Source organism: Halichoerus grypus, chromosome 9 (assembly GCF_964656455.1).
Source record: "Halichoerus grypus chromosome 9, mHalGry1.hap1.1, whole genome shotgun sequence".
NCBI lineage: Eukaryota > Metazoa > Chordata > Mammalia > Carnivora > Phocidae > Halichoerus > Halichoerus grypus.
This window is the reverse complement of record NC_135720.1, coordinates 51,421,682-51,447,944: the sequence shown is the minus strand read 5'-3', so window position 1 is coordinate 51,447,944 and position 26,263 is coordinate 51,421,682. Positions and strand designations below refer to the sequence as shown.

At 36.0% G+C, this 26,263-nt stretch overlaps 1 protein-coding gene across 2 annotated transcripts in view; it reads right to left on the bottom strand.

The window, feature by feature from the left end:
• Positions 1–217: 217 nt before the first annotated feature.
• SESN1 (sestrin 1) overlaps positions 218–26,263 on the bottom strand; it is a 112,674-nt gene continuing 86,628 nt past the window's right edge. The window contains exons 1-10 of one of the 2 annotated variants that reach the window (XM_036075295.2): positions 21,324–21,574; positions 14,417–14,482; positions 13,429–13,629; positions 12,637–12,819; positions 10,441–10,683; positions 6,704–6,851; positions 5,623–5,735; positions 3,324–3,514; positions 1,927–2,071; positions 218–1,359 (exon numbers count right to left, since the gene is read on the bottom strand). In XM_036075295.2, the coding sequence (XP_035931188.1) occupies positions 1,273–1,359; positions 1,927–2,071; positions 3,324–3,514; positions 5,623–5,735; positions 6,704–6,851; positions 10,441–10,683; positions 12,637–12,819; positions 13,429–13,629; positions 14,417–14,482; positions 21,324–21,425 (1,479 nt within the window). In that variant the 5' untranslated portion in view covers positions 21,426–21,574 and the 3' untranslated portion in view covers positions 218–1,272. Of the gene's footprint in view, positions 1,360–1,926; positions 2,072–3,323; positions 3,515–5,622; positions 5,736–6,703; positions 6,852–10,440; positions 10,684–12,636; positions 12,820–13,428; positions 13,630–14,416; positions 14,483–21,323; positions 21,575–26,263 lie in introns of those variants that run through there. The other variant, XM_036075294.2, reaches the window with a different exon arrangement.

Here is a 26,263-nt window from a genome sequence, read left to right as displayed (position 1 = left end):
ACAAGGCATGAGACCAAAAAATAGTCTTAGATAAGATCCTGAAGGTGCACTCTTCTTTGTAACCTTTAAAAGGACATTAAGAGTTTGCTGTTTAATAGTCTCTCATCTGATTACAGCATTATTTGTGAATCTACTTGGCTAATAAAAGTAAATAGAAACTCAGAATGGTAACTGGTTGTGAAGTCATGACCTAAGAGCTTGAGACAGCACATAAAACTGGAGAAAAAATGATTCTTTATTGAAAAATACCAGTAATACTGACAGACTTCAAAAGCAATTCACGCTTCCAGAATACAAAGTATACTTAATACATTTTTTTCAAATATTTTTGCATTTCAAACAAAGCATTTTTGTAAATCAAATTTGACAACCTGACTAAAAATATTTTTCCAGCTTTATTATTTAAAGAGCTGCACAATCTTTAAAGTGGGGACCATGAGGTGAGCAGGAGCAGAGGGGCAGAATGCACCGGGGACTGCGCAGCAGTCTACAGCAACATTTCCCACAACTTCAGTGCTGGAAACAAAATACTGCACAAGACAGCTGCCCTCCAGTGTCACAGAATCTTGGGAAACAGCATATAGCTAGCTTTTCTTATAATTTATACACTTTCATTTAAGATTGCTTTTTGAAGAAAATCTTTAAGAATGCCACTGGAGTTTAATTCATCCAATGAAAGAAATGAACTGTTACCATCGAAATGGTCTTTGCCTAGCTGTAATAATTCTATGTTTTAGATGCAAAAAATTAACACATATGCAAGTTTAATTCGAAACCACACAAATTAGGTACGTAGGCTCAGATAGTAGCAGTGTTCACTTTTATACTAATAGCTTAACTGGAACAGCCACTCTATTCATTCCACCAGCAGAAATAGCAGCACCAAGATCTAAAATTCTTTACGTATAAAAAGCTTATGTCATTATCCAAGTCCCATTCTTTGCATGCTCCAATTCTTGTTATTTAACATAAAAGCAACAGGATTTGGAGAGTTACTATTTGCTGTATTAAAACAGTTATACAGCATCTTGTACTGTCAAAAAGCAAAATACTGTGAACGGCAGCCCTTCTTCACAGCTCTACACTTGAAGCTGCCAAGCAGTCACTGCTCGTGCCAGCAGTGGTATTTCCACAGTAACATAGCAAAAACTAAAGGAATCATGGCACAATGGGTTTCTGAATTTTTATCTACCATTGGTCCTGGGGCTTAGTGCCATCCCCTCGTAGACTATGTCTGCTGATCATTCCATTATCTGTAATGGAGGAAAGGCATCAGGTCATATAGCGGGTGATGGCTCTCAGAGCGTAGAGGAGTTCTGCTTGCATCCTAGCTTCTGTAAGAAGCAGATTAACATGAACCTGAATATAAAAGACAACATTATTTAAGGTAGGGTTAAAAACATTCCCCATCAGTTTTTCAGTGCATCTAATAAACCCCCATTTTCTGTGTGCTCTGAATAACTTAGAAGTCTTGACTTTGTCTCAAAATGAAAGCCATCTAATGTTCTTTTTGGATCTCTTCTTGGAAGTTTGTTACATTTCAGAAAATCTAGACATTGCTTTATTAGAATACCAACTTCCCCTGCCAAATCATCATTTAATAATTTAAAAAGATGGCTCAAAGACCAGACATTTCTATCTTTAAACAACTAAAAAAGAGCTCTTGCAAAACAGTCCTCTTTCCCCCAAGCAGTACAGCCAGGCCAGCACTTCTGAGCTGGGGCCAGCCACCAGTCTTCCCTGTCTTTATTCTTTCACTCTAACACTATAATGAGGTTCCTTCCAAGGGATACCAGAGACAGATGTGCAAGAATGTTCTTCTCTGGATTCGAAGAGGTGATGGAAAGGATTTGAGGGCCATTAGATTAGCTGAAGGAGAATGAGAATCACTGCTAAGTTAAAGAGCAAACCACAATAGGTATGTACCTTCTCAGAGTGCTTAAACTGCCTCCAGAAGCTATCATACATTCTTTTGGTAACTTTTTCGGGAGTGCAAACAACAGTTTTGATATAAACTTTAAAGCTACGGTCCAATAGCTGGTTAATTTCACCATAGTCATAGTCATCATATCTGTTAAAAGACAAAATGAGAATTATTATATTTTCAACATATAGTCTGTTTTCTTATGAAAGTATGGACATTAATAGTAAATTCTTCTTCCCTCTCTGTGTAGGCAGCTCTGTCCTCCTAAATAACTGCTTTACAATGTTTAATTGGGGGTGGATGAGTGAATATAAAAGGATAAGAAACACAGAAGTTAGGGAGATGAACAGAAAAGTTTCCAGTGCCCAAGCAACAGTATATATTTATAATCATAAAGAAGCAAGCACACTGGGGAATGAGTATTGCTGAAGTTAAGAATTCCACAAATTAAACAATGTTTAACTACTGCAATGATATATAGATGGTAATCCACTTATGTAAATGAAAACAATTACAATTATCCCTTTTTTCCCTCATGTTTCCAGGAGTTTCTGGGATCAGATGAGGAAAAAAATGGTGGGGGGTTGGCAGACGACTATTCCAGAGGGAGGGAGGAGCTACAGCTGGCCTCAGCGCCCACACTCAGGACAGGCTGTTCTGCTTCAGGCCAAGACGGTTTACGCACCCGTGTCTGCTCCGCCCCCATGGGTGATGGCTTCTAGAACAGCCAGGGACTGAAGGCTCTTATTTGGTATTCAGTGGAAAAGGAAAAAAGCTCTTGCAAAGCTGGCTCTACTACTTTCTGGAGGCCGAGTCAATAGTCTGGTCACTGATAAAATGAATAGCAAAAGAAAGCCTGATTTTATAGCTAAAATAATCAGAAAGTCCTATAGTGTGGAGTTTGTGTGTATATGTTAGAGGGTGGTGTGTATGTATATATATATATATAATGGTTGCATTTCCTATTTAACATAATATGGCTGAATTACCTAACAGTCAGGACATGAAAGCTTTGCATTTTGATGATGTATCATGGGAGTAGGTATTCTTCAGAAGGAGCTTGAGAATAGCTAGGAGAACAGTGTAAGGGTATTAAGTTCCAAGAAGGAGATGATATCAAAGATGTTTGGTGACAAACTTTTCCTCTATGCTCTAGGACCAGCTTGTTTGCCCTCCCCTTCCCTGGAGGCATCTGTCATTTAACTCTTGTCAATATCCCTAACTCCCTCCTGCCTAGCTAGGACAGAGTGATTCATAAGCAGCATAAAAATAAGCTATTGGGGAAGGGATGGTTTTGAGTATTTGTATATGTGCTTCTGTGTGCGTGTGTGTTCCAAGCACCTGAGTAATTGAGCCCAGGGAAAAATATTTCTTTATAAACATAAGAAAACAGACTAACCTTATTCCAAACATGCAGTGAATATAGTTCCAAATAGCCCGTCTAAGCATTGAGGTATCGACATCTTTGTGCATTGCCATTGTATTATAAGTAAGATTGTAAGCAATGTGAAATTTTTCATCAATCAACTGTCCCACATCTGGATAAAGGCGATTTACTAAAGAATAGCCATGGTCTTCCCAGCAATAGTCCTAAATACAGAAAATAGAACAAATGCGAGTAATTAAAATGTAGCCAAGTATAGTTCTATGTCTACTGCTCTGTCATATGGTGAGATTACTGGCAGTTGGAATCCACTGCCTTTCCAGTGCATCCTAGTTCCCAGCTTCACTTGCAGTACACTCTGACGTTTTCATATTCTATACTGAAGCATGCAAGCTTTTGTAACTCAGTGAGTTTAAAAAACCAACGGAATTCCTTCTCTCTTACACACAGGCCACCCATTTTCAGCTTTCTCTCACTCACTCCTCATTCAGCATCCAGAGGCAACCTATCTTGGGAGTCCTCTCTCCTTTTCCATTGCTGCAGCTATTACAATGGTCCTCAAATTTTGTAAATTTTTAATTCAAAACCACCATCACTCATTCCTTTTCCTCATACCTCCTTTCTCTTAGCACTAAGTTTCCTAATTCGTTTTCCTACATTAAATCTTCCTGCTTCCTTTCTTTCTACCTCAAGCAAAATAAGCCCCTACACTATTATGTTGCTCTCATATTAATTTTCCTGGAACACCTCTTTGATATGCTATCACTCTGGTCCCAAAATCTACAAACCTGACCAATTTTAAACTAGTTTCCCACTAATCAGAAGTAGGAATCCTTTGCTTGAAGCATTCAGCAGGCCAGCCAATTTCTTTATGATTCCTTCCCTCACTCTCTCAACCTAAGCTCAATTATTGCCTGTAGTCTCCTCTGCTTTACAATGCCCATGCTTTTGGACCATTTAAATCTCTCAAATCCTAAATTCCTCCATAAAATTTCCAGTCCACACAATCTCTTCAATTCTATTATATTTCATGACACAATTACACTATCAAGTAGAAATATTCTGTAACTCTTCCTTGTGCCAAATTTTTATCCCTGTAAACACAATCCTCATCAATTGAGCAAAGAAAATCTTATAGGTCTCAAATTTTCCTGTTTCTGATAAGTTATTAACATTAGCCCTTCACAACAATTGAGGAAGTTGGAGTATCAACTCATCTGAATTAAATATTTACCGATCTATTTATACGATAGACTATTTAAAAAATATACTTAGGCTGCAGTGTTTCTACTAATAGATTTGATTGGAAGCAGTCTTACAAAGCTTAAACACAGAATAAATATTTGCTAATTAATTGATTCTCACCTTTTACTGTGGAACCAGAGAATATAGCTACTGTTGCTCCTGAGAGATGTTTGCAAAGCACTTTTTTTAGCGTCGTGCCTCCTACCAAGCAAAAACAAAGGAGCCTGGTATCCTAGAGGACCACTAGGTCCCTAAGTTTCCATGGACTCAATATATACACAATTGTACTGAGGAAGTTTTACTGTGTATTTCAAAGTTAGTGACTGGGGAGCTAAGGAAACTGGGTCTACCAACAATAATTCTACTCCCTAGATCACTAATTTTATTCACTCTAAGAGATAAGTACTAAGTAATTTTGGAATATGTGAATCCTCTCAAAGTTTAAAATTAAAACCCTCAAAAATTCTCATTGCTTCAAATAACATTCAGTACTATTTTAAAGGGAATTAGCATAGAAAATTAATCATGACAATTACAGTATCCTATCTGTAAGAACTCACCCAAATTAAAAACAAAACAAACTTACTCCCTCTAAAGAGAATAAAGCATTATCTTTCACTTCTGATTTTTTTCATCCTCTTTCCCTCCACCCACATATATATAACGCTTGAGTTGCTGGGGACATTTCTCTTGTCATCAGGCCTGGTGCATATCAGGGCCTCATTTTAACACTGGGGCTCAATAGGAATGGGGGAGAAAAACCAGTGCTACACATGCTACTATTATTCATTGTTTAGATATATTAGGAACTTGAGTTTTAGCACACTACCTGGGAACCTAACCCACTATTGTAATTGAGTTTTATGGATGAATGTGTTTTGATTTCTGATCAACTGGTTTATAAACTTTAACAACACAATAAATATATTTAAGGGAACTGCCTGACATAGAAAAGTTACTTCTTTCTGCAACATTTTGTAATTCTCAAATCCAGGGGACTTTTCTTATTTTAAGTCAGATTGAAGTATTTCTAACCCGTCATGTGTATAACAGCAAGTCGCAATTTTACCTGAACTCGAAATGTTGGAACATGCATCCCATGTCTAGAAAAATCCTTATAGCCATAACTAGTATCCTCAAAGTGACGAGATACATCTCTTGCTGGTGTGACTTCTTCATCATCTGAAATAAACAAAAAAGCCACTGAAAGCTTTTCAAGTGAACAGGATGCTAGTTAAAATTCATTTTACCTACAACAAGTAAAAATAGGATAACCCTTTCTCTGACACTGAGTAATCAACTAAAGTCTTAAAACCATAAAGAGAAATAGCTTACTGACCAGTAAATGGAATGTAATAAGATTCTCTGTTATATTAGTGTCCTATAATATATCGTATGATCTAACACCTCAAAGGTCCTCAACAATTCTGGAATGGTGAATCATTTTTACAGTGTGTCCTGAACTGCTGCTCTTAGCCTTTCTGGATTATTTTCATGTTTGTTTGAAGACAATAGAAACAAAAAAAACCCTTTTCCTCAAGGAGAAATAAGATAACATCCAACCTTCATTTATACAAATTTGATTTTTTCTTTGCTATTAGGAAACTTGGTGCTTTTAACACATACACTCTTTATACCACTCTGTTATCAAAATACATTTTGAGATACTTTACCTTTTTTTCCTTTAAATTACCTGGTTTAAATATTAAATCCTATAGCCTCTACATAAAGGCCAAACATAAAGGATTCAACTTTGTTGTTTGTCTAATAAATAGCTCCTTTGCACAAATCATTGACTTCTAAAGCTGCAAAGCAACCTTAGGGCTTTATGAACTCAATTTCCTAATTTTAAAGAAGAGGAAAAAGTGAACATTCATATGTTAAGTGACTTACATTCACAAAGCTTATTGGCAGTAATTTTAGTACTAAAACTCAAATGTTCTCTTTTAGGCTAGTGCTATTTATACTATAACTTCCTTTTCTTGGTTGCCTGCTTTATTTGTAAGTAGGAATATCTATGCAATAATAGCCTCTCTAAAAGGAAAAACATTTGGATTGATGTTTTAAAACTTTTAAATTCTTTAAATAAAGTGGGCCTCTTTTTTTGTAAGCAACAGAAATTTTGATGACCATGTAATGATTGTTTTTACCTGAAGAGAAGACAAACATGCTCTCTCTTTTTTCTATTTCAAAACGTGAAGCCATCTCTTCCTGACTTGCCTCTTCTTCATCTCGACATTCCTGTAACTGCCTCATCTTTTCCATGAGGGCTTCGACCTCAAAGAAGGAATCACTTACCTAAAGAGAAAATACAATTAATGTTACATATGTCAGAAAAAAGATGAAATTTTAAAATTTTCTTATTAAAATACAAGTTCTTGTGAAACAGACTTAACAGAATATAGGAAAAATAGATGTTATGATTTTTAAGTACATGAATAATTTAAAAAATGGAATTATTTTGACCTGTTACATATATAAATATGCAGATTTTAAAATAAAAATGATTTTAAGAACACATCATTTTTACCATATAAAATTAGTAATGTCTTACTGTTAATGCTAAGTTTCAAGAATTAAAATTTAAAACTAATTAATATAAACAGAACTCCTCAGTTAGATACAAAGTATAAGTGGTTTTCCATCAACTATGCACATTGGGCGTATTGTCAACATGCGTCTATCATTTTCAAATTATAGTAATCAGCTCTAATTTACCAATTAAGAATGAAACCTATCCTTACAGGGCTGGAATTCTCCACCTGACCTCTGCAAATGGGTCCGGCAGCTGTCACTTGCTGGGATGACTATAGCAGTGACATCTGTAGTGACAGGTCTGACACATGAGGACTGGCCAAGTGGGCTTGAACTAGCCTAAAAATATATACATCTATACACTGCTGCATCCTTACTATGAAAGTGGGATCAAATCTGTGGAATTTATCTTATAAAACAGTAAGATCTTCCAATTTCAAATCCCAGTGTTCAAATACAAAACTAAAGTTTTCCCCATTATAAATATCTTTTACTAGGAATGTTCTTTCCCCTACTCTTACACTCTTTTCTTGGCTTACACCCACTGGTCTTTCAGGTGTCAGCTTATAGGTTTTTCCTGTCCTATCCCCCCATCCTGAACCTTGTCACCCTATTCTCACATAGCACTCTTTTTCCTTCAGAGCACCAAATACAATTTGTATTGTTATTGCATGATACTGGTTTAATGTCTGCCTCCCTCAGACCAAACCTTCATAAGGGCAGGGGACCTGTCTGTTTAATTTACTAGTATATAGTCAGAGCCTAGCACAGAACCTGGCACATAGTAGATATCTGCAAAATATTTGCTGCAGAAAGCTTGTCAGGATAATTCTATATTAAGAGACAAATAAATAGTCTATACTACTAGTGCTTTATATTTTCATATGATCCTAACAGTTACACCAAAATACCCTATAGTAAGCACTTTCTCTCACAATTTCGTGATGGAAAGTGTTTCTATGATGTATTGAAGATTCTTCTGGTACATACATCTCCTTTATTACTCCTGAGACAGAGTTGGCAGCCAAATAAAAAAGGTCTGAAAAGGATTATGTTGCTTAAAAGAATGACCCAAGGTTTACAAAACCAAACCAAAGCAAAAAAACAACCAATCAAGGTTTCTGTCAACTCACATTATTCTTCATTATACTATTTTATCTACTTCCTTCTAAAACAGCCAAATTTTAAGTATTCTTAGGAAGGACAATTCTTGATAGATTTATAGTGAATTAAGAGGAAAAGGAGACAAAGTGTATTTCTTTTGCTCCTTGAATAATCTGTTAAAGTTGCTAGTGTAAAAAAAAAAAATGGCATTTCAATATTAAAATGTTAATATTGTATGAGGAAATTTTTTGGTTTTTTAGTATCTGCTGTAACTGAGTCAGATATCAGATATATACCTGAAGAATAAACTTTATCAACTCACTGACAAGTGCCATCAGTGTGGGGTGTAAACCTTTTAAAAGGGGCCAACTCAACATCTGAGAATGAGGACTTTACTAGAGAAATTTAAAATTTCTATTATTTTACTATTATCTCATGTAATAGAGGAATACCTAGAAATAGTCAAGTACTTTTTCTTTAGCCTCATGCTATTTTTTTTTTTCTTTTTACCCTTTTCCCCAAAAATTTTATTGGGGGAAAACTATAAAACATTTACAGTACAATGTTTACAGTCACAATTTGTAGTGAACTGATTCCCCAAAATACATTACAACTCAAGTTTACTTGTTATATTAAAAAACCTACTTCTAAGTAGTCCAGAGTACATACATACATAGTGCCAACTGTACCTACATACAAACTAAAGCTACTGCTCATTCATCTGCTGTCCAGGAAAGCATTCCTGCCTTTCTGCACACACACATACACACAAAGTACAAGTTTTGGAATTTTCTATAATGAAATAAGGCTTATTCATATACTCCATACCATTTTAGCATTAAGAGGTGGCCTCTTCACTTTATATGTATATATACTATATATATAAAGCGGTAAATATCTTTTCCTTTTGTGCAGTTAAACCCATCCTACATTCAAATTCTCTCAAGCACTAATAGACAAAATACTTGTTGGTTGAGGAAGATTTAAGGCAAGTTCTGGCCCCTTCTAAGGCCCTGTAAGACTCCCCCCGCCCCATTATTTTCTTTAGCTTTGTACTAAATCAAAGGTAGGGAAGGACAACAATCCAACTCCAAGCATCCTAGCAACTGACATATACTCTCCCTTAGACCATCTCATAACCCGTATATTTTAATAAATAATCAGTGGCCAAAGATGGGCCTATAACATTAATCCAGGTAGCTCAACAGAGGGTGAAACTGATGGTCTTGACCCTTGTCAGCATGGCAGTGATCAACTCTGGGGAAAAAAATATTTCCCTTCATGTGCTAATCTCACAATATGTAAATGCTACTTCTTACTTAGCACCTGATCAATGCCAGCTGGATTAGGCCTTTTACTTCTTTAGAGACATTTCATTTAAACCTCAACCTTGTGTTTGACCTTTATTTATACATGAAAGAACAGAGGCCCAGGGAGTTTAGGTAACTTGTCCACAGTCAAATATATACATTAAAGGTAATTCAAACTGTTTAAATCTGTTTCAAAGGAATAATATAACTGAGAAAAATCTATGCAAAGTATTCAGAAGACTGTGATGCTGTTGCTGTGATTTCTCTTTGGAAACATAACTAAATTTTCACTATAGCAAAAGAATGCAAAGGGAATTTTGACTCATTGTATTCAGGAAATTAAAACCTGCTTATAGAAAATTCAACTTCTAGTCTGTTTCAAAGGAATAACAAAATTGAGAAAATATAAAAGCCAGAGAAGGAATAGAAGTGAAAACATTTTAATAAATTTACATTCACTTTTATATATATTTGTGCCAAGTTAAACATGAAAAAGAATTTTAAAAGGAGAAATTTCCAGGTAAAGGCTGATTAAATCTTCTGGAAGATAATTAAGAAACCAGCCTGTTTCTTTTATGCAAAAGGAAGGAAAAGAATGTGATCAGCATCAGGGAGTCTCGGACCACCTGCAGGGAGCTGCATGGTCTCAGCCTCCCCTCAACTCGATGCAGCACCCTTCCAACACTAGCTGGCTCTGACGGGGCACATGCTGACAGCTCCTGATCCTAAAATTACTTGAGGGTCTTAAAATTTTATATATCCCTTAGCACTAAACTAGTGCTGGGCATTTAGAGGAACCTGCTGAGTGAACAGATAGAGGGGCCTAATATCTCTATGGACTTCACAGGGTGGGTTTTCTAAGGAGTCACATGAAAAAATAATAAAACAGCAATTACTGTGATTAGTCTTATGATGATCCTGTAACAGATAATACTTACCGAAACATTTCCTGCTGAGTTGACCTGCATCTCATCCACACTGTGATTGCCATTTGTAATGTCACAGATGCAGTAGTTACTAACCGAAGGAGGTCTGAATGTGTGGCCACCATCACAATGAATTTCTGGACTGATTCCACAGCCAAATGTGAATGAGGCAAGAGAATGATAGTGTGTGAGGAGAACTACTGCATGTACCAGTTCTGCAAGGGACCAGCTGTGTTCTTCAGCTTTTAAAAGTCCCTTAAGAAAAAAAAAATGAGAACATATTTATATACTGGGTTATGGTGTTGGTAAAAGTGAATAGTTCATCTTGGTATTTAATCTATTTAAAACAGGATTAGTCACTATATAAAACCTGGAGTAAAATTATAATTTGAGACATGTAGAACCCAGAATTTGCTAAAATAATTTTTTATGAATTATGTATTTACAAATAGAGCTTAACATAACCTGATAATGACACTTTCATTATTATTTTGATTTTCTGAAATCCTGATTTAAAAATGTAATACAATGCATTTTGCTTAAAAGCAGCTGCCATATTTCAGATGCTGGATTATGAATGCATTAATTGTTGTTAGTTCAAAGTCTCAATGCAAATGTATTTCAAGTGAAAGCTACTGTATAAAATATGCCCGTGTTTTTCTCTATTATCAAGCTTTCTCAAGGAATTTTAAAGACAGTAGTTTGAACAACTTGACTCTGAATATTCCTAAATCATCAAATTATATTTAAAAAATTATGCTCAAGGTAAAGGCTGCGATTTTTCAAAGCCTTACAAATCTATATCCCTTCTGCTTCATTACCTGTTTTATAATCTTGTATAATTTTACATTACTAGATGATACAATAGACACTACATTAATCATATTCAAATCTTATCTTAATAAGATGCTCCAATTATATAATATCTAAAATGTTCTATGAAATAGAAAGATAAGCCCAAATAAATGTTGTATTTTTAAGAATTTCTACTGCATTGGGCGCCTGGGTGGCTCAGTTGGTTAAGCGACTGCCTTCGGCTCAGGTCATGATCCTGGAGTCCCGGGATCGAGTCCCACATTAGGCTCCCTCCTCAGCAGGGAGTCTGCTTCTCCCTCTGACCCTCCTCCCTCTCATGCTCTCTGTCTCTCATTCTCTCTCTTGCAAATAAATAAAATCTTAAAAAAAAAAAATTAAAAAAAAAAATTTCTACTGCATGGTAGTTACTTTTAGAGAATGTCAATCTACCTTTATTCTATTAATAAACAGAACTCAGAAGGAACTAGTTTAAATGGCATTTGAAAAAGATAGACAAGATGCCATTTCACACCTATCAGAATGGCTAAAATCCAAAACACTGATACATCAAAATGCTGGTAAGGATGTGGAGAAATAGGAATGCTCATCCAATGCTGGTGGGAATAGAGACTGGTACAGCCACTTTAGAAGGCTGTTTCAGTTTCTTACAAAGCTAAACACAGGTTTACCATGCAATCTAATTCCTAGTTATTTACCTGAGTTGAAAACTTATGTCCACAAAAAAACCCACAAAAACCTGTATGTGAATGTTTATAGCAGCTGTATTCATAATTGATCAAAACCGTAAGTAACCAAGATGGCTTTCAAACAAACTGTGGTACCTCCATACATTGTATTATTCAATAATAAAGAAATGAGCCATCAAGCCCAGAAAATGCACAGAGGAATCTTAAATGCATACTGATAAGTAAAAGAAGCTAATCTGAAAAGGCTATATATTGTATGATTCTAACTATGTAACATTCTGGAAAAGGCAAAACTATTGAGTAAAATGATCAGTAGTTGCAGGGGTTTAGGGGTTCAGGGGAGAGAGATGAGTAAGTGGAGCACAGAGGATTCTTAGAGCAGTGAACCTATTTTATATGATAGTATAATGGTGGATGACATGCCTTTGTCAAAACCTATAGAACTGTACAACACAAAGAGTGGACCCTAATGTAAACGACAGACTTTAGTTAAAAGTAATATATCAATATTGATTCTCTGATTACAGCAAATATACCATACTAATGCTAGATGTTAAGAGGAAAGACGGGGGAGGTTGAAGGGGGTAGAATATGGGAACTCTGTACTTTCTGTGCCATTTTTCTGTAAACCTAAAATTGCTCTAAAAAATAAAGTCTATTTAAAAAAAATCTTTAAGTGACACCTAGATACATTACTTCTACTTACCTCAATATGTTCTTTGGTAATAAGCCAAGGTCTATGGGCTAACACTTTGTTAAGTTCTCCTAAATTTTGTAGTTTTTGAGGAGCATTCTCTAAACCATTAAGCCACTTGGGGTCCCCACCAACATGAAGGAAATCATTTACATGGAGGTTCACTAAGTAGGAACACTGATGTCTTGCTGCAGCCTGAAGAGAACAAAAAGATCACTCTAACTATAAATATTAAAATCTTCCTTTATAATGTGCAAAACAGCAAGTTTTTGATTAGTATGTTTGCAACTTTTCCATAAACTACAGAAATGCAGTTTTGTATGACGTTAAAAAAAAAAATCACATATACCATAGAAAGCACCTCTGAAATATCCCAAGAACAAGCAAAATATCTGATAAAAGTATTTGAGTCTTAGAAATTGTATTTATATAACAACTTTCAGATCCTCAGATTAACAAACTTCAATTAAGGTGCCAACCATAAAATAACGGAGTATAATTTACAAGTTGAACAGGAGTAGCACCACTTATATCAATGTGAACTACTTAAAATAGTGGAATAAATCTTGTGTTCTTTATTCTCATTTAATGGAAAATGGTTCTTAAGAATATATAAAACATATTTCTTTTTACTGTTATACTTGAGAGTATACTTACTTAGAAAGAAGAAAATCACAACTACCTAACAGGAATCCAGTTAGAAGTCAGAATATAAGTATTTATCCCTGTGTTTAAAGCATTAACCATCTCTTAAAAAGATTAATAAAGGAGGCAGAAAGAATTTTTCACTTAATGTTTACAAACCATTATTCCAATGTAGTGCCGATAATGTAGGGGTAATGGCCCATCCATTTGCAGTAGATAGTGTTGAGTTTTTAGGAAACTTTCTAGATATTGTGGGTGAAAAACCATCACTAATGTAATGTTATCCAAACGACCCAAAGCAGCAAAAGAATCTGCAAATAAAGTATGCATCTGTGCGTCTTCACTCCCCACTTGGAGAATCTGTATAAAAGAGAGGAAAACCATGGTTACATAAATTGTAAACTGGTGTTAGAAAGCAGTGCATACCTATTTTCTTTAAGTGTCATCTAGAAGCAGGTTAAATTTGACTTGAGAGAGGTGTTATAACTCTGAAAATTTAACTCAATTGGTAGCAAGATAGAAGAACAAACAGTCACATATTATGTAGAAGGAGATAAACAACAAAGGTTGAACATTAAAGGCCATCTAGATAGGCTGCTTGCAGACTTGGCCAGAATCCAGAAAAAGCAGCAGATTTAGATTATCAAATTTGCAGAGCTTGCAAACAGACACTAAAGCCTTTCCCCTTTCCTTGTAACACCTACTCTCACTCATTTAAGGAGAACCAAAATTAATATCAAACAATCTTTGAAAACAAAGCATAGGAGCTTTTACATATTTAGAATTAAAGATCCAATCTTGCGTTGATACCAGTCTGTGGAGATGGTCAAGACCAAGTAACTCAGCTTATGGGCATACACCTAAACATCTAAATATAAGGAGATGGAGTATCACTGGTCAAAAACAAGTCTTACCGTTCCTTGATTAAATATGGGTGTTAGAAAAGCATCATGAAATACTAGAAATCAACATGACTATAACAGCTTTCTAATCCCACAGATTCACTGCCAAAGCATGATGATTAACTGTGATCAACTCTGCGTAAAACATGTTGTTGTTCAACAGTTGTTCAGATGCCAAGATGTGGGTCATGAAAGCTTTTCCTTAAAAGCATACGGCTCACTATGTGCTTTCACAAACAACATACCTCCTTTTCTGGGATGAATCTGCTTGGTCCATATCCTAGTGGTCGAGGAATTCTAATTCCAAGTTCCTAGAAAAGAAAATTACACCATCTTAGGCCTCCAGCAGTAAACAACATGAACTGAGGCTACAGGAATGGGAGGGAAAAACAACCAGTTGAACAGACAGGCTTGTTTTGGTGGTTTGTTTTCATTGCCATATATACATACCAACTCCTCTGTTTGTATCACATAACTGACAAGCGCTTATAATATGACTAAAAACAAAAAAACCTGCTTGACTAAAACCAGAGTTTTACATAAAGTACTTGGCAGAAAGTCTAGAACAGAAAGTTCAGCACATAGCAACCAACCCTGTGGATTGTCAGTGATACAAAATAAGACCAATGTGTTTGTACATCCAAAACTCAACCAACCAAAACATCAATCCCTGTGTATCTTCTCAGGAAATGAAAAAGCCCTAACTTCTACCTATATATCTTAAACTGAAAGGAGTGTAATTATTATTACATCTATAATAACACTTCACAAAAAGAGAAAAAATACTATGAAAAATAGAAAGTAGTTACTTAAATCCACAAAAGAGAAAGTACTGCAGGGCATGTTTTCTCTGTGGCAGAGTAAAACATTCTTAGAGAAACGAATTTTGTGAGTTTGCTTTAAATTTTTTATATACTATAATGTTATCAACTTTGCTTATATTTTTGAGAAGCTCAACTATTTAAGAAATAAAGGTTTTCTGCCCTTTGACATAGCAAATCTAGAATCCTATACTTGGAATCTACTAAAATCCTATATTTTATGTGACTGTATAGTGTGGTTAACAAAAACTGATAATCAAGCATTAGGGGCCCATCTTTTCCCCCAATACAGAGTGCTACAGCAACAAAACTAAAATAATACAACTTTTTTTTTTAAGGTTCATGTCTTATCAATTTCTTTCAAAAAAAAAAAAACAAAAATTTCTTGAGTTTACACATCTAAATATCAACCCTTCCTTATATAATTACATACAAATATTATTTCTACCTCCTACTGCTTCCAAAAGTCCTTCAGGATGTTCCTTTCAAAGAAGAAAAAAAAGGGGGGGGGCAGACAGAGATGGATATGTGGCAAAAATTCAAAAAATCTGATCCAAGTGAATGAAAACCTTTTGAGCAGAATGGATTTTTAAAAATTAAGCAGGCAGGACAAAACTGAAGAAAATCTTTATTGGGAGAACTTAAGACTTGGATTCAAAGTAGGCTATACTTGCCAACTAAATTTATGAAATATAGTTCAAAGGCATGTATTGGAAGCCAATGATGTCTTACTCTGGTTATTCCACACTTAGACTGAACATAGCAATGCTCTAACTCTACCCTTCATTAGAAGAGGCACTCAATTCACTGGTCTAGCCACGTGCATGTCTTGATTTTAATAGCCTATAAAAAAATGCAAGAAAAAACCCCACATTCCTGCTATTCAATACATCATCTTGGCACAAATGCAGCCATTTATATAAAACAATGACTCTATTAGCCTTTCTAACTGCTGAATTTCTGATCCAATTACATAGATGTCAAACAAAATATATTGGGCAAAATATTAAGGTTAAAATCAATATTTATTCCTTCTCATTTCTTCACTATCTTAAATAAAATGCATTTTAGGAAAACACCCATTTCAAGGGTTTATTATTCATTTTATACCTAAGAGACACTACTATTCTTGAGGCCTTAGTATATAAAAAGGTAGCATTTCAAATGGAGGAGAAATGGATTATTCAACAAATAATCTTGATACAACTAGATAGGCACTCAGAAAAAAAGTGAAGTTGCAACCATAAATCATACTTGACTCCACAACAAATCAGAGGTAAGTGTAAAAACAAAAACAAGAAAACATTAGTGTTAGAAAAAACATTCATGGAATGAAGTTAGGCCTAAGAATGCCATAAAACCCAGACGTTATAAAATAGAAGACTGTTAAGTTTGATGACATAAAAGACTTTCACATGGGACAAATAAACATATAAAAAGTCAAAAGCAAACAGAAAACTGCAAAATATATCTGCAACTCCTATATCAAAAGGGCTAAACTTCTTGAATACATGAAGAAAACCAGAAAAAAAAAAACAAATCAGAAAGAAAACCCCCAATAACCTGATAGAAAAATGAACAAAGGACAAGGACAGTTCAAAGAAAAGGAAATACAAATGGCTGAAAAATGATCAACCTCATAATAAAACTTCACGTTAACTACACTGAAATACTATTTTCACCTAAAAGATTGCTTAAGATCAAAAGTTTAATAACAGGCTGTGCTAAAGAGGAGGTGGATAAATAGTCATTCATTACTTACACATTTCTGATGGGAGTGTTCTGAAATGTGAGGAAGTAAGATCAAGAAATACGTAAGTATAAACTACTACAACCTATAGAATAGGGAAATTTGAAATAATGACTGAAATTAAAAAGTCAGAAATCCTTGGAGTCAACAATTTCATCTTAAATGTTAACCCATACTCACAGAAATGTATGTAAAAAGACAATAACTGCAACATTGTTTCTAATAGTACAAGATATAAAACAACCTAAGTACTCAACAGGACTGTTTCAATGTAGTATGACCATAGACTAGAATAGCATGTAGTCCTTACAAAGAATGAAGCAATTCTACATGAGTTGGCTTTAAAAGAATCTAAAAGATACACATAGTGTGTGTGTGTGCCTGTGGGGGTGGCGGGGAGCAAAGTGCATAATATGTATGTATTATGTTATTATCTGTAAGGAGAGAAAAAAATTAGCAAGTCCATTTCTAGGACTTTATTTTACAACTACAGCAACATGTGGGTGGCATATACATATTTTTAATAATAAGACTGATAGCACATGGGCCTTAAGACAAAGAAGCTGAATTATATTATTTGGTTTTGTTTCTATACCAAAAATATATTGAACTATCATAAAAGAATAGCTTTAGAATTCCAAGAAACTGGCTATCAAAGTTTCAGAAATGGAGTATTTTCCTATAGGTATGGGAAGGGTCTCTCCCAATGGTCCTATATAATTCTCAAGTCTGTGAAAGTCCACCCCTACAGTCAAATTTAGTGGTTATGTTGGTATTACTGTCTGCCTATTCCTTGCCTTCAATGGGCAAAACCTTCCTTCCTGGTTCCTTTAGAAATATATTCTTTTAGAATGAAAAACTATGTGTTTCAAAGCAGGATGTTAGTCAAAAGCAAACATTCTTGGGAATGGATTATAGACCCATTATGCTAATAACCTCTTAGTGCTAAGGTCCCATTAATTCTTTGATGAGGTACCAGTCTGGCAAGAGAGCTGGAGACAGAAAGTAGAAAAACTGAAGAAAGGAAAGGAATGGAAAAAGTCTCTGACATTTGAGATTTCAATTTCATTATTTTACTTAAGGGTAGTTCCAGGTAAAATAGAATTTTACTCAGCTCACACTTAGACTACCAGGGTAAACTTCTTACCAGGCTGAAGAGGTTGTGAGAGGTTTGTGTCATGTAAAAGCAGAAAGGGAAATGGTAGGAAGGAAAAGGAGAGGAAGTGAAAGAAAAGACTGGGGCAAGGGGAGAAGGGAGACAGCCATATATTTAAAAAAAAATCAAGTCTTTCCCAAAAAGAGTTGATCAAAACTGATATAATGGGAAACAGTGCTGTTCTAGACTCACATCAATTTATTATCCTATATTTGAAGGCTAGACTCAAAAAGATGTCCTTTGTTCTCCTTCTTAATAGACTAGATACATGAGAGGGATACAAGAAAATGACATGATGAACTCTAAGACTCCATTCCAATTTATCCTAGTCCAGATTCAGGCAGGAAGGAGATCATCTTACAAATTATTTATATTTTTATATATTTATCAAATGATATATATTTATATAACATAGTTATAAATATAAAATAATTACATATAATGTTTTATAAATATATGTACACAATTTGAAATCAAGTCCCTAGCTCAGTTAGTATTAGTGAGTGGTGGAGGTAGATGCTGAATCTCAGAAATCTGGTTCCAGAGTTGGTGTCTTTAATTACTACTTTTTGGAGCCTCTTTAAAAGTTTTTGATACCTTAAAGGTCCTTTTGGATATCACTGTTGTCATACAATAATATTCTTGGTTTCTAAAAGGTTAAAAGTTTCAATTTTCTGGAAAATTCATTTTTGAAACACTTCTTTTCCTAGTCAACATGATAAAATTACTAACTACCCTATTTTCTAGCAGGTACTGATTTAAAAAAGGCACTGCTGGTCTTTAACAGGGTGATCATAAGCCAAACGAACTGTATTTCATAACTTCCTAAAGGTTACTTCAATTATGCCTTATCTGTAGCTGTTAAAGAAAATGAATTGCAGACTTTGAACAAATTTTGGCCAATCCAGATTCTAAGAGGCAGAACTGCCAACAGCAAAAGGCCTTGTTTAAAAAGTAGATGTAGATGCTAATCACAGCACAAACCTCACAGGCTCTCAGTGAAGGTGTGGCTGGAAAAACTAACATGGAACTAACAGTTCTCTCCTCTCAACAATCCTCCTAATCAGCATTTTGAAAAAGAGAGCAACAGCCTCTGCCATGACAACACTGCTGCAAATCTCTGAAATAAGATCTATTTCTTCATTAGTGTATAATATTAACACACTCATTTTCAGTATATGAAAATTCTTAGCAAATGTTGACAGTATCACAGAAAGACTATATATGTATTGTATCACTGTATGAATCAGTGTTTGTACACTAGAAGTACTGTTCTAATAATTTCCAAATGTATTACAGATACATTTATGAATCTATAGCAATATCCTTAAGTGAAAGAATGAATGATTTGCCACAAATGCAAAATAAAAGCATTTCTTGGCTTTTGGTGTCTACCCACTTGCAAAACTAGTTGAAAAATAAATATAATTAGATCATTTGAATGATTTTTCTCACTGCACTTGGGGTACTTCTAAAAAACTGTCTAGATGTTTTATACCAATGACCACAGTACTGATATTTTGATTTTAAAAATTATAAAAGCAGTATGTGCTTTCTGAAACACACTTCAACCAGGCAACAATAAATTGTGTGACATGTGAGAGCTGCCACTCCACTCTCCCTTCTTCAGGAGAACCCCTGCTTATAGATGGGTCCTAGCCTTCTGACATTCAAAAATTTTAAATAGAAATGAAGAGATGCAGAAGTGTTGTTAAAAAAAAAAAAAATCCTGCTATAAAAAATGTACTGGTGCTTCTTTTAAAATTGTCATTAACTCTACTTGGGAACTTAGAAATATTGAAAGTTCAGGTACCTCATTTTCCAGTATCCAGTCTTCTATGAAATACATTCTAAAAAATAACCCACGGACTTCAAATTACTAGATTTGTAAGGCTGACTTAGCCATATGTGTATTCTATACTTTAGTCAGGAGTTCCATCCCTGAAAAGTGTTTCATTTTAAAGCACTATGGAAGCTTGCTATTTGAAAGAGTCATGTTATTCTTTTGTAAAGTGAAGTTTTCCTATAAAGCACTACTTCCTAACTTATTTTCTCACATGCTGGATGTGTTAAAAATAAAATACAACTCTACAGCCGCTTCCTAGCTTCCTAAACACAATCCCATAAGCACTGTGCAAGCTAAAATGTATCTCTTTATCTTCCAGTTTACATGGCTATATTTAGAGATTCTAGATCTGGGCCAGAACGAGGATTCTGCACACAAATGCCACCAGAAATAACAGATCTATTCAAGCACGATGACTGGGGATCGCTTCTACTCAAAATGAGAAAAGATCTGTTATGGCCTGCAAACAGAAACCGTAAATGCTATTTCAACACTTTCACACAGTTTTCTCTCTCTGATAAAGTTTCCAAAGAACAGTTATAACAATTTTTTTTAGGTTGTTGTATTATCTGTAAACAATTAGGAACGTATTATGTATCTATGAATGTTAAAAGCTAGAAAAGTTTGTTCTACAACCCTCATAGGAAAGTGTCTTCATTTAAAGTTATATGAATATATGTAGTACATTCACAATGTAGACTCCATCTACAAAAAATATAAATACTAAAACTGAGTCATTTAAGTGGGCAATGCTGCAGAGAAATTACTTCCTATTTAGATTTCTTGAAATAAGGCAACACAGCATTCTGATTTCAATTCAAATTTTAATTACTATTTCTCTACTTTCTCCTTGTCAGCTTTTGAATTAAGAAGAGCCTTTTAAAGGTTCAAATTTTAGTTAGGTTTATTAGTAACTTTCAACTGGGGCCCTATTTACAACCACTTAGGAAAAATACAAAATGTTACGATTAAACAGCTTTCTGAAGGCCATTTCAGACACAAAAGGGATGGTTCATAAACAAGGGTGAACACTGCATAACGTCATAGAGCTGGCAGAACATACGTATTCCAGGCAACATTATCTTTTAACTGACTCAAATGTATTTTTTTCTTTTTTTAAGTAGGAGGCAAAGGGAGCGGGGGTCACTGATAATCTGTTTTGACAAGACGCTGAAGGGAAAAAAAATCCACAGGCTGTTCTACCGTCAGACTAGAGCTTTGTTCGGTTCTGACTTGTGGAGACTTGTACAGAAGACAACGTTATTTACGTTTTGGAGACTTCGATTTAAATGACCAAGGCAGCTGTCTCTGCCAGCCTCAGCATTTTCTGTCCAGGGCCGACTCACGATGGAAATCGTCTCTCCACCCACCACAGGCCGCCCCTTCACCTGTGGGGCGCGGGCCAGCCCGAGACGCCCCCGGCGGGCAGGGCGGCCGGCCGGGCGGTTGCTCCAGGAGCACCCTCCCCGAGGAGCGTTCTCCGCAGCTGTTAGGTACGAAGGCGGGGAGGCGTCGCGACCTCAGCGCAGCCCAGGCAGCTCTGCCCGGTACCCGCCCGCCCGGCCCCTCGCCCGGGTACCTCGTCCTGGCCGCGGCCCCCGCCGCACTGCTTGCAGCCCAGCAGCTCCGGGACGGCCAGCGAGGCCGTGTACGCCTCGTTCGCTGTGGTGGCCAGGCGCATGTCGGCGCGGGGACCGCTGCGGACGTGCAGAAGAACCGCGGCGGTGCCGAGAAGGCGAGCGCTGAGCCGACGGCCAGGTTCCAGGCTGCAGCGCCTCAGTCAGCGCGGACCGCGGCGATGGTGCGGCGCGGACAAACAAGCCGCGCGGCCCCGCCCCCGCCGTCACTCCGCCCGCACGGCGGCCGCATGCGCCAATGCCGGCCCGCGGCGCCACGGAGTCCCGCCCCCTTGACGCGGTGGGGCGGACGGTGATGGGCGGTGATGGGCGGTCTGAAGCGGCCCAGCGAAAAACAACCTCGAGCGTCCGAGCTGCCCCCAGAAGCTGATTCTTACGTCGGGAACGGGTTCGTTCGGCTGGCACCATGGCTGGAAGGTGCGGCGCAAGCCCTTCGCGTCAGTGAAAGGCAAATGTGCCCCTGCCCCCGGCATCAGCAGTCGAGAGCCTGCCCTCCTTCCACCCGCTCGGATTCATTTACCTTGAGCGAAAGAGCAACCAACCTCTGTGCTGACCCTGACACCACCAAGAAGAACCAAATTCGCTTTACATTTTATAAACTATTGAAATCCCTCTCGTCCTTTCCCATAATGCCCAAACAACGCTGAATGGGCCCAGAATGTTGGAGCGAGTACGGGACTGTGGTCTATATTCAATATAAAATTAGTTTTGGTAAGCTATGTACAAACAATAATATCACTCTTCCTACATGGAAAATAAGCCTTGGTAGCTATCTCTGAATTTCCTTTTTCTTCGCGAGTATATTTGAAGGCTTTAAAATTTCTAATGTTCTCTCATAATTGCCCTGGGTTCTAAAGAAAGAATTTCTCTGAAATCTGATGAAGAACTTCAGAAAATATAGGTTATAAAGGAGCATAAATAACTGACATTGTTGGATCTGGAACGCGAATCTCTCAAGTCCTGTGTTAACACTATTTCCTTACATGGCTTCATTAACTTTTTAAAAAAATCAACTAAGATCTCTTTTTGCATGTCTGCTCTTGTGTTTTCAAAAGCTTGCATGTTCAGGTTAGGAAAAAAAGTTGGAACATTCTGACAGAAGGAAACAAGCAGAGTTTAAATCAATAAAAACTGACAGACACAGAACCAGGACTCCTAAATGCAAATAAGTTTCAGTCTTAGAAGTGAGGATACAATGTCTCAGAGAAGAATGTTACTCTTATAGCTCTTAAAATGTCATATTTTAAAAGCAGGTTAAAATGATTATTTTTTATCTTCTCCAGATAAAAAGATAAATGCTGTATGTTCTCATACACTGCTTTTACAAATTGCTAAAGCATGCAAAATTTTTTTTACTGGTCAAGAAAAGCAATTTTGGGTTAATATTAACATAAAAGAAAAGGCTACAGAGGCTTCCAAGCTCTCTCCCTATGAGCACAGTCACAAAAGCAAACAGTGTAATCAAATGCCCACTCAGTCACAAACAAGCAGCAAAAATAAATCCAGTAAATCATCCAATTTGCAGCAATACCCTCCAAGATAAACTGGTTGTAGATGAATACCTTGGAAACATAAATGGACTTGATATATGATGTGAGCCATACTGCTAGATAATGAAAGAAGTATGTGAAAATGATGACTCTGCTTCTGTAAGAGTAGAGCTGTGATTTTTATTTTCTGTGGGGTTAGTTGTCTACTAGGGCATAACCTTGTTTGTGACATTAAAATTATGTCATTTGCAAAATGGAAAATGCTTAACTTTCTATTTTTTAATGAGAGGCAAGGGAAATGCATGCATTTAGCTAACCCAAAAATGGTTTAAAATAATTAAATGCAAATCAACACTGCAAACTATAGTAGGGTTTGATCCTTAGAGCTTGATAAATATTTATTGAAGAAGCATACAGTAAAATTGTATAGGAAACTGCAATTAGGATTACTTTTTTCCCCCAGAAAATTTCAGTTTAATCATTTATTTTGATGCTGCCTTACATAAAACGAAAAATAATTTTAACTCATATTCTAATTCAGTGGTTTACTGAGGACCTTTAAGTCATTAAACGTCAAGATTCCTTTATGGTCTCTATAAAGACTGACTTAAGTTCTTCAAAGAGTACTAATTTCTGCCCTTTACAATAGAGCATTATGGTGAATTAGGTACTTTATTCTCCAACTTAAAAGGGTTGTCTCCAAATAAATCTACAGTAACCAAGAATTCCAACCAATGTATTAACCTGCAAATATCATTGTGTAGATTTCACTTCTGGAAATGTTTTGTTTCAAATCATTCAATAAAAAGTTGGTAATAGATTTCACTTCTTGAGTAGGCCAGATGTCCTGAAGGTGCTTCTAATAAACCCCAGTGCTAGGCGTGTCATGGCATGCAATAAACACCTGCTAAAAAAATGAAATCCTGAGCACAGAACAGTAATTGGAAAGGACTAGGCTTTTGATATTTATAACAGGTTATCATTATAGGCCAGCAGTTAAATCTGCTACTTAAACATTTCAACATTTTATTTCTTCTATGAAGAATCCTGATTAATCCAAGAAGTAATAGTAATTCTGAAATATTTCCTTTCCTCTAAAAATGTTTTGGTAGACTTACTCAGCAGTATAAAGTGAGGTTTTTGCATGTCATTATCAGTAATGGTCTCAACTCTTAATTTTCTCAAGAACAGAGCTGACATACCTATGTAAAAGCAGAGTGGTGTCAAATGACTTTATCTGAGCTGAGAACTATGATGTATTTGAGAGTCTGGACTCGAAATTGTGGTGTAACACAGGCTTCCTGAAGGAAGAACATCTGAGTTGGGGCTTAGAGGATTAGTAGAGAAGCCTTGACAAGAAAGTCTGGGGGGAGGGAGGGACAAGAGGGAAGGCTTGAGAGTAGAGACAGAGTTCTAAGCAAAGGAACCAGCATGTGCAAAGGCCCAGAGGCAGGAGAGAGAGTAAGAGTGGCCCAAACAGGGAAGCTGAATAAAGGAAATTTATTTGGTCTGGAAGGGGGGTGGGTATGGACAGTGATAGAGTTCATGTAAAAGATCAACAGTAAGGAGGGACCTTGTTCAAGCTTCATTAAATAATGTAAATTTCATTCTTAAGACTACTGTGGAGTTATTGAAAGTTTTAAACAGTAGAAAAACATCAGATTTACATTTCAGTAAGGTTTAGAAAACTATAATGCAAGGGGCAAACTTGGAGGCAGGGAGATGAGTTAGCAAGGCTGCTGAGGCAATTTCGGCAAGGCAATATTGTGGGTCTGAAGAACAACAGGAATGAAGCAAAGTGTAGGGATGAAGGTGGATTTTGTCTAACATAATACATTTCTTGAGAAAGGAAATCATGCCTCATACTCTTGTTTTTGAAATTGAGGAAATAAATCTCAAATTAGCTGCTCTCCTGAGCAACTGGCTTTCCTACATCCATTAGACTTTTAAAAATAGTTAATTCATGGAAAAGAATAGATGTATTTTAGTAGAATGAATACTTACCAATCCAAAAGGCCTAATCACACTTTCATGGACCACATATTAAACCTTAAATTTTCCCATTAACCAAAGGAATTATGTTAAAGTACTACAGATTTGTAGATCTATTCATTAGAATAGGAATTATATTTAATAATTGGTTAGAAAACACACATAGTGGTTTCAGCCATTAAACCAAAGAATGCCTTTAAAAGTGAGCTTAAAACATTCTTGAAAAATGTCCTATTATCATTTAAAACATTTTATGTAGAATGAATGCTGGTTTATAAGATTACTTCTGCTTACTAATTTTGTCAAGATTTTTCTCCTCCAGTTCATATCTTCCTGTTTTTATATATATAGCTTGTCTGCTAAGCACTTTTTTCCTTTCAACATGTTTTGAGTACAGTGAGATCCTTTTAGCACTGAACTTTAATTTTACATTGTTCTCTTATTTGTCCTCTACTTTTCTCACTTCTTCAATTTAATTTTTAGAATTTTATCACTTATAAAGGAACAAGACTGTCGACAGATCTTTGCTCTCATTTTCTCCTTTGGGGTTCCTTCTTTTAGAAATGCAGTTTTAAATCTCTGCATAGGGTTTTAGAAACTCATAGGCCATCACCCATATTTGTAACTAAACAATATTCCAAACAATGTCAGTGGTTTTAAATTAGAAAAACACTTTCCCCAAAGAATAAGCATGTTAAATTGTGGTCAGGTTTTCCAGGCTAATAAGACTAGTAACTTACCAACTTCTATCTATCAGACACTAAAGCAACTGACATATATAAGGAAGATAATTATTTCTATTTCCAAATTTACAAAACAGAAACTTATAAAGTATGGGTAACTTGTTCAAGATTATAAAAGTAGTAAATTGCCATCAGGGATTAGAACCCAGGTCTGTCTGAATCCAGAGCAGCAGAAGTTGGGTTGCTTCTTTTAATGAGTATTTTATAAATTTTGATAACTATGTATTAGTCTTAGTTCTTGATTCTGAGGACAAAAGGGAAGGAAAAAAAATCTATCTCCCTTTCTTACACTCAGGATGAGATCTGGTGGTGGTGTTTTTTTTTTTCAAAAGAAAGAAATCATGGAATGAGTGATCTTGGTCTTTGAGAACTTCTCTCCTCTACCTCTCTATCCCTGTCACTCCTCTTAGTGTCTTTTCCCAGGCCTTTGGTAACCTTATGGTACCTAAAGCCCCTCCACTATAGAACTTACCTGAATCTACCTGAAGACTCCACCTGAGTCTACTAAAAGCTACTCATACTACCTACCCCTATTCCTCTTAGAATAACTGGTTAAGTGCTAGGAAGAAAGGCTTCTTACAACAGTTCACACTGTTTATTGTATGAGGTACTGATATCTCATACTAATCTATTTAGTCTGACTCAGTAGAATATAAA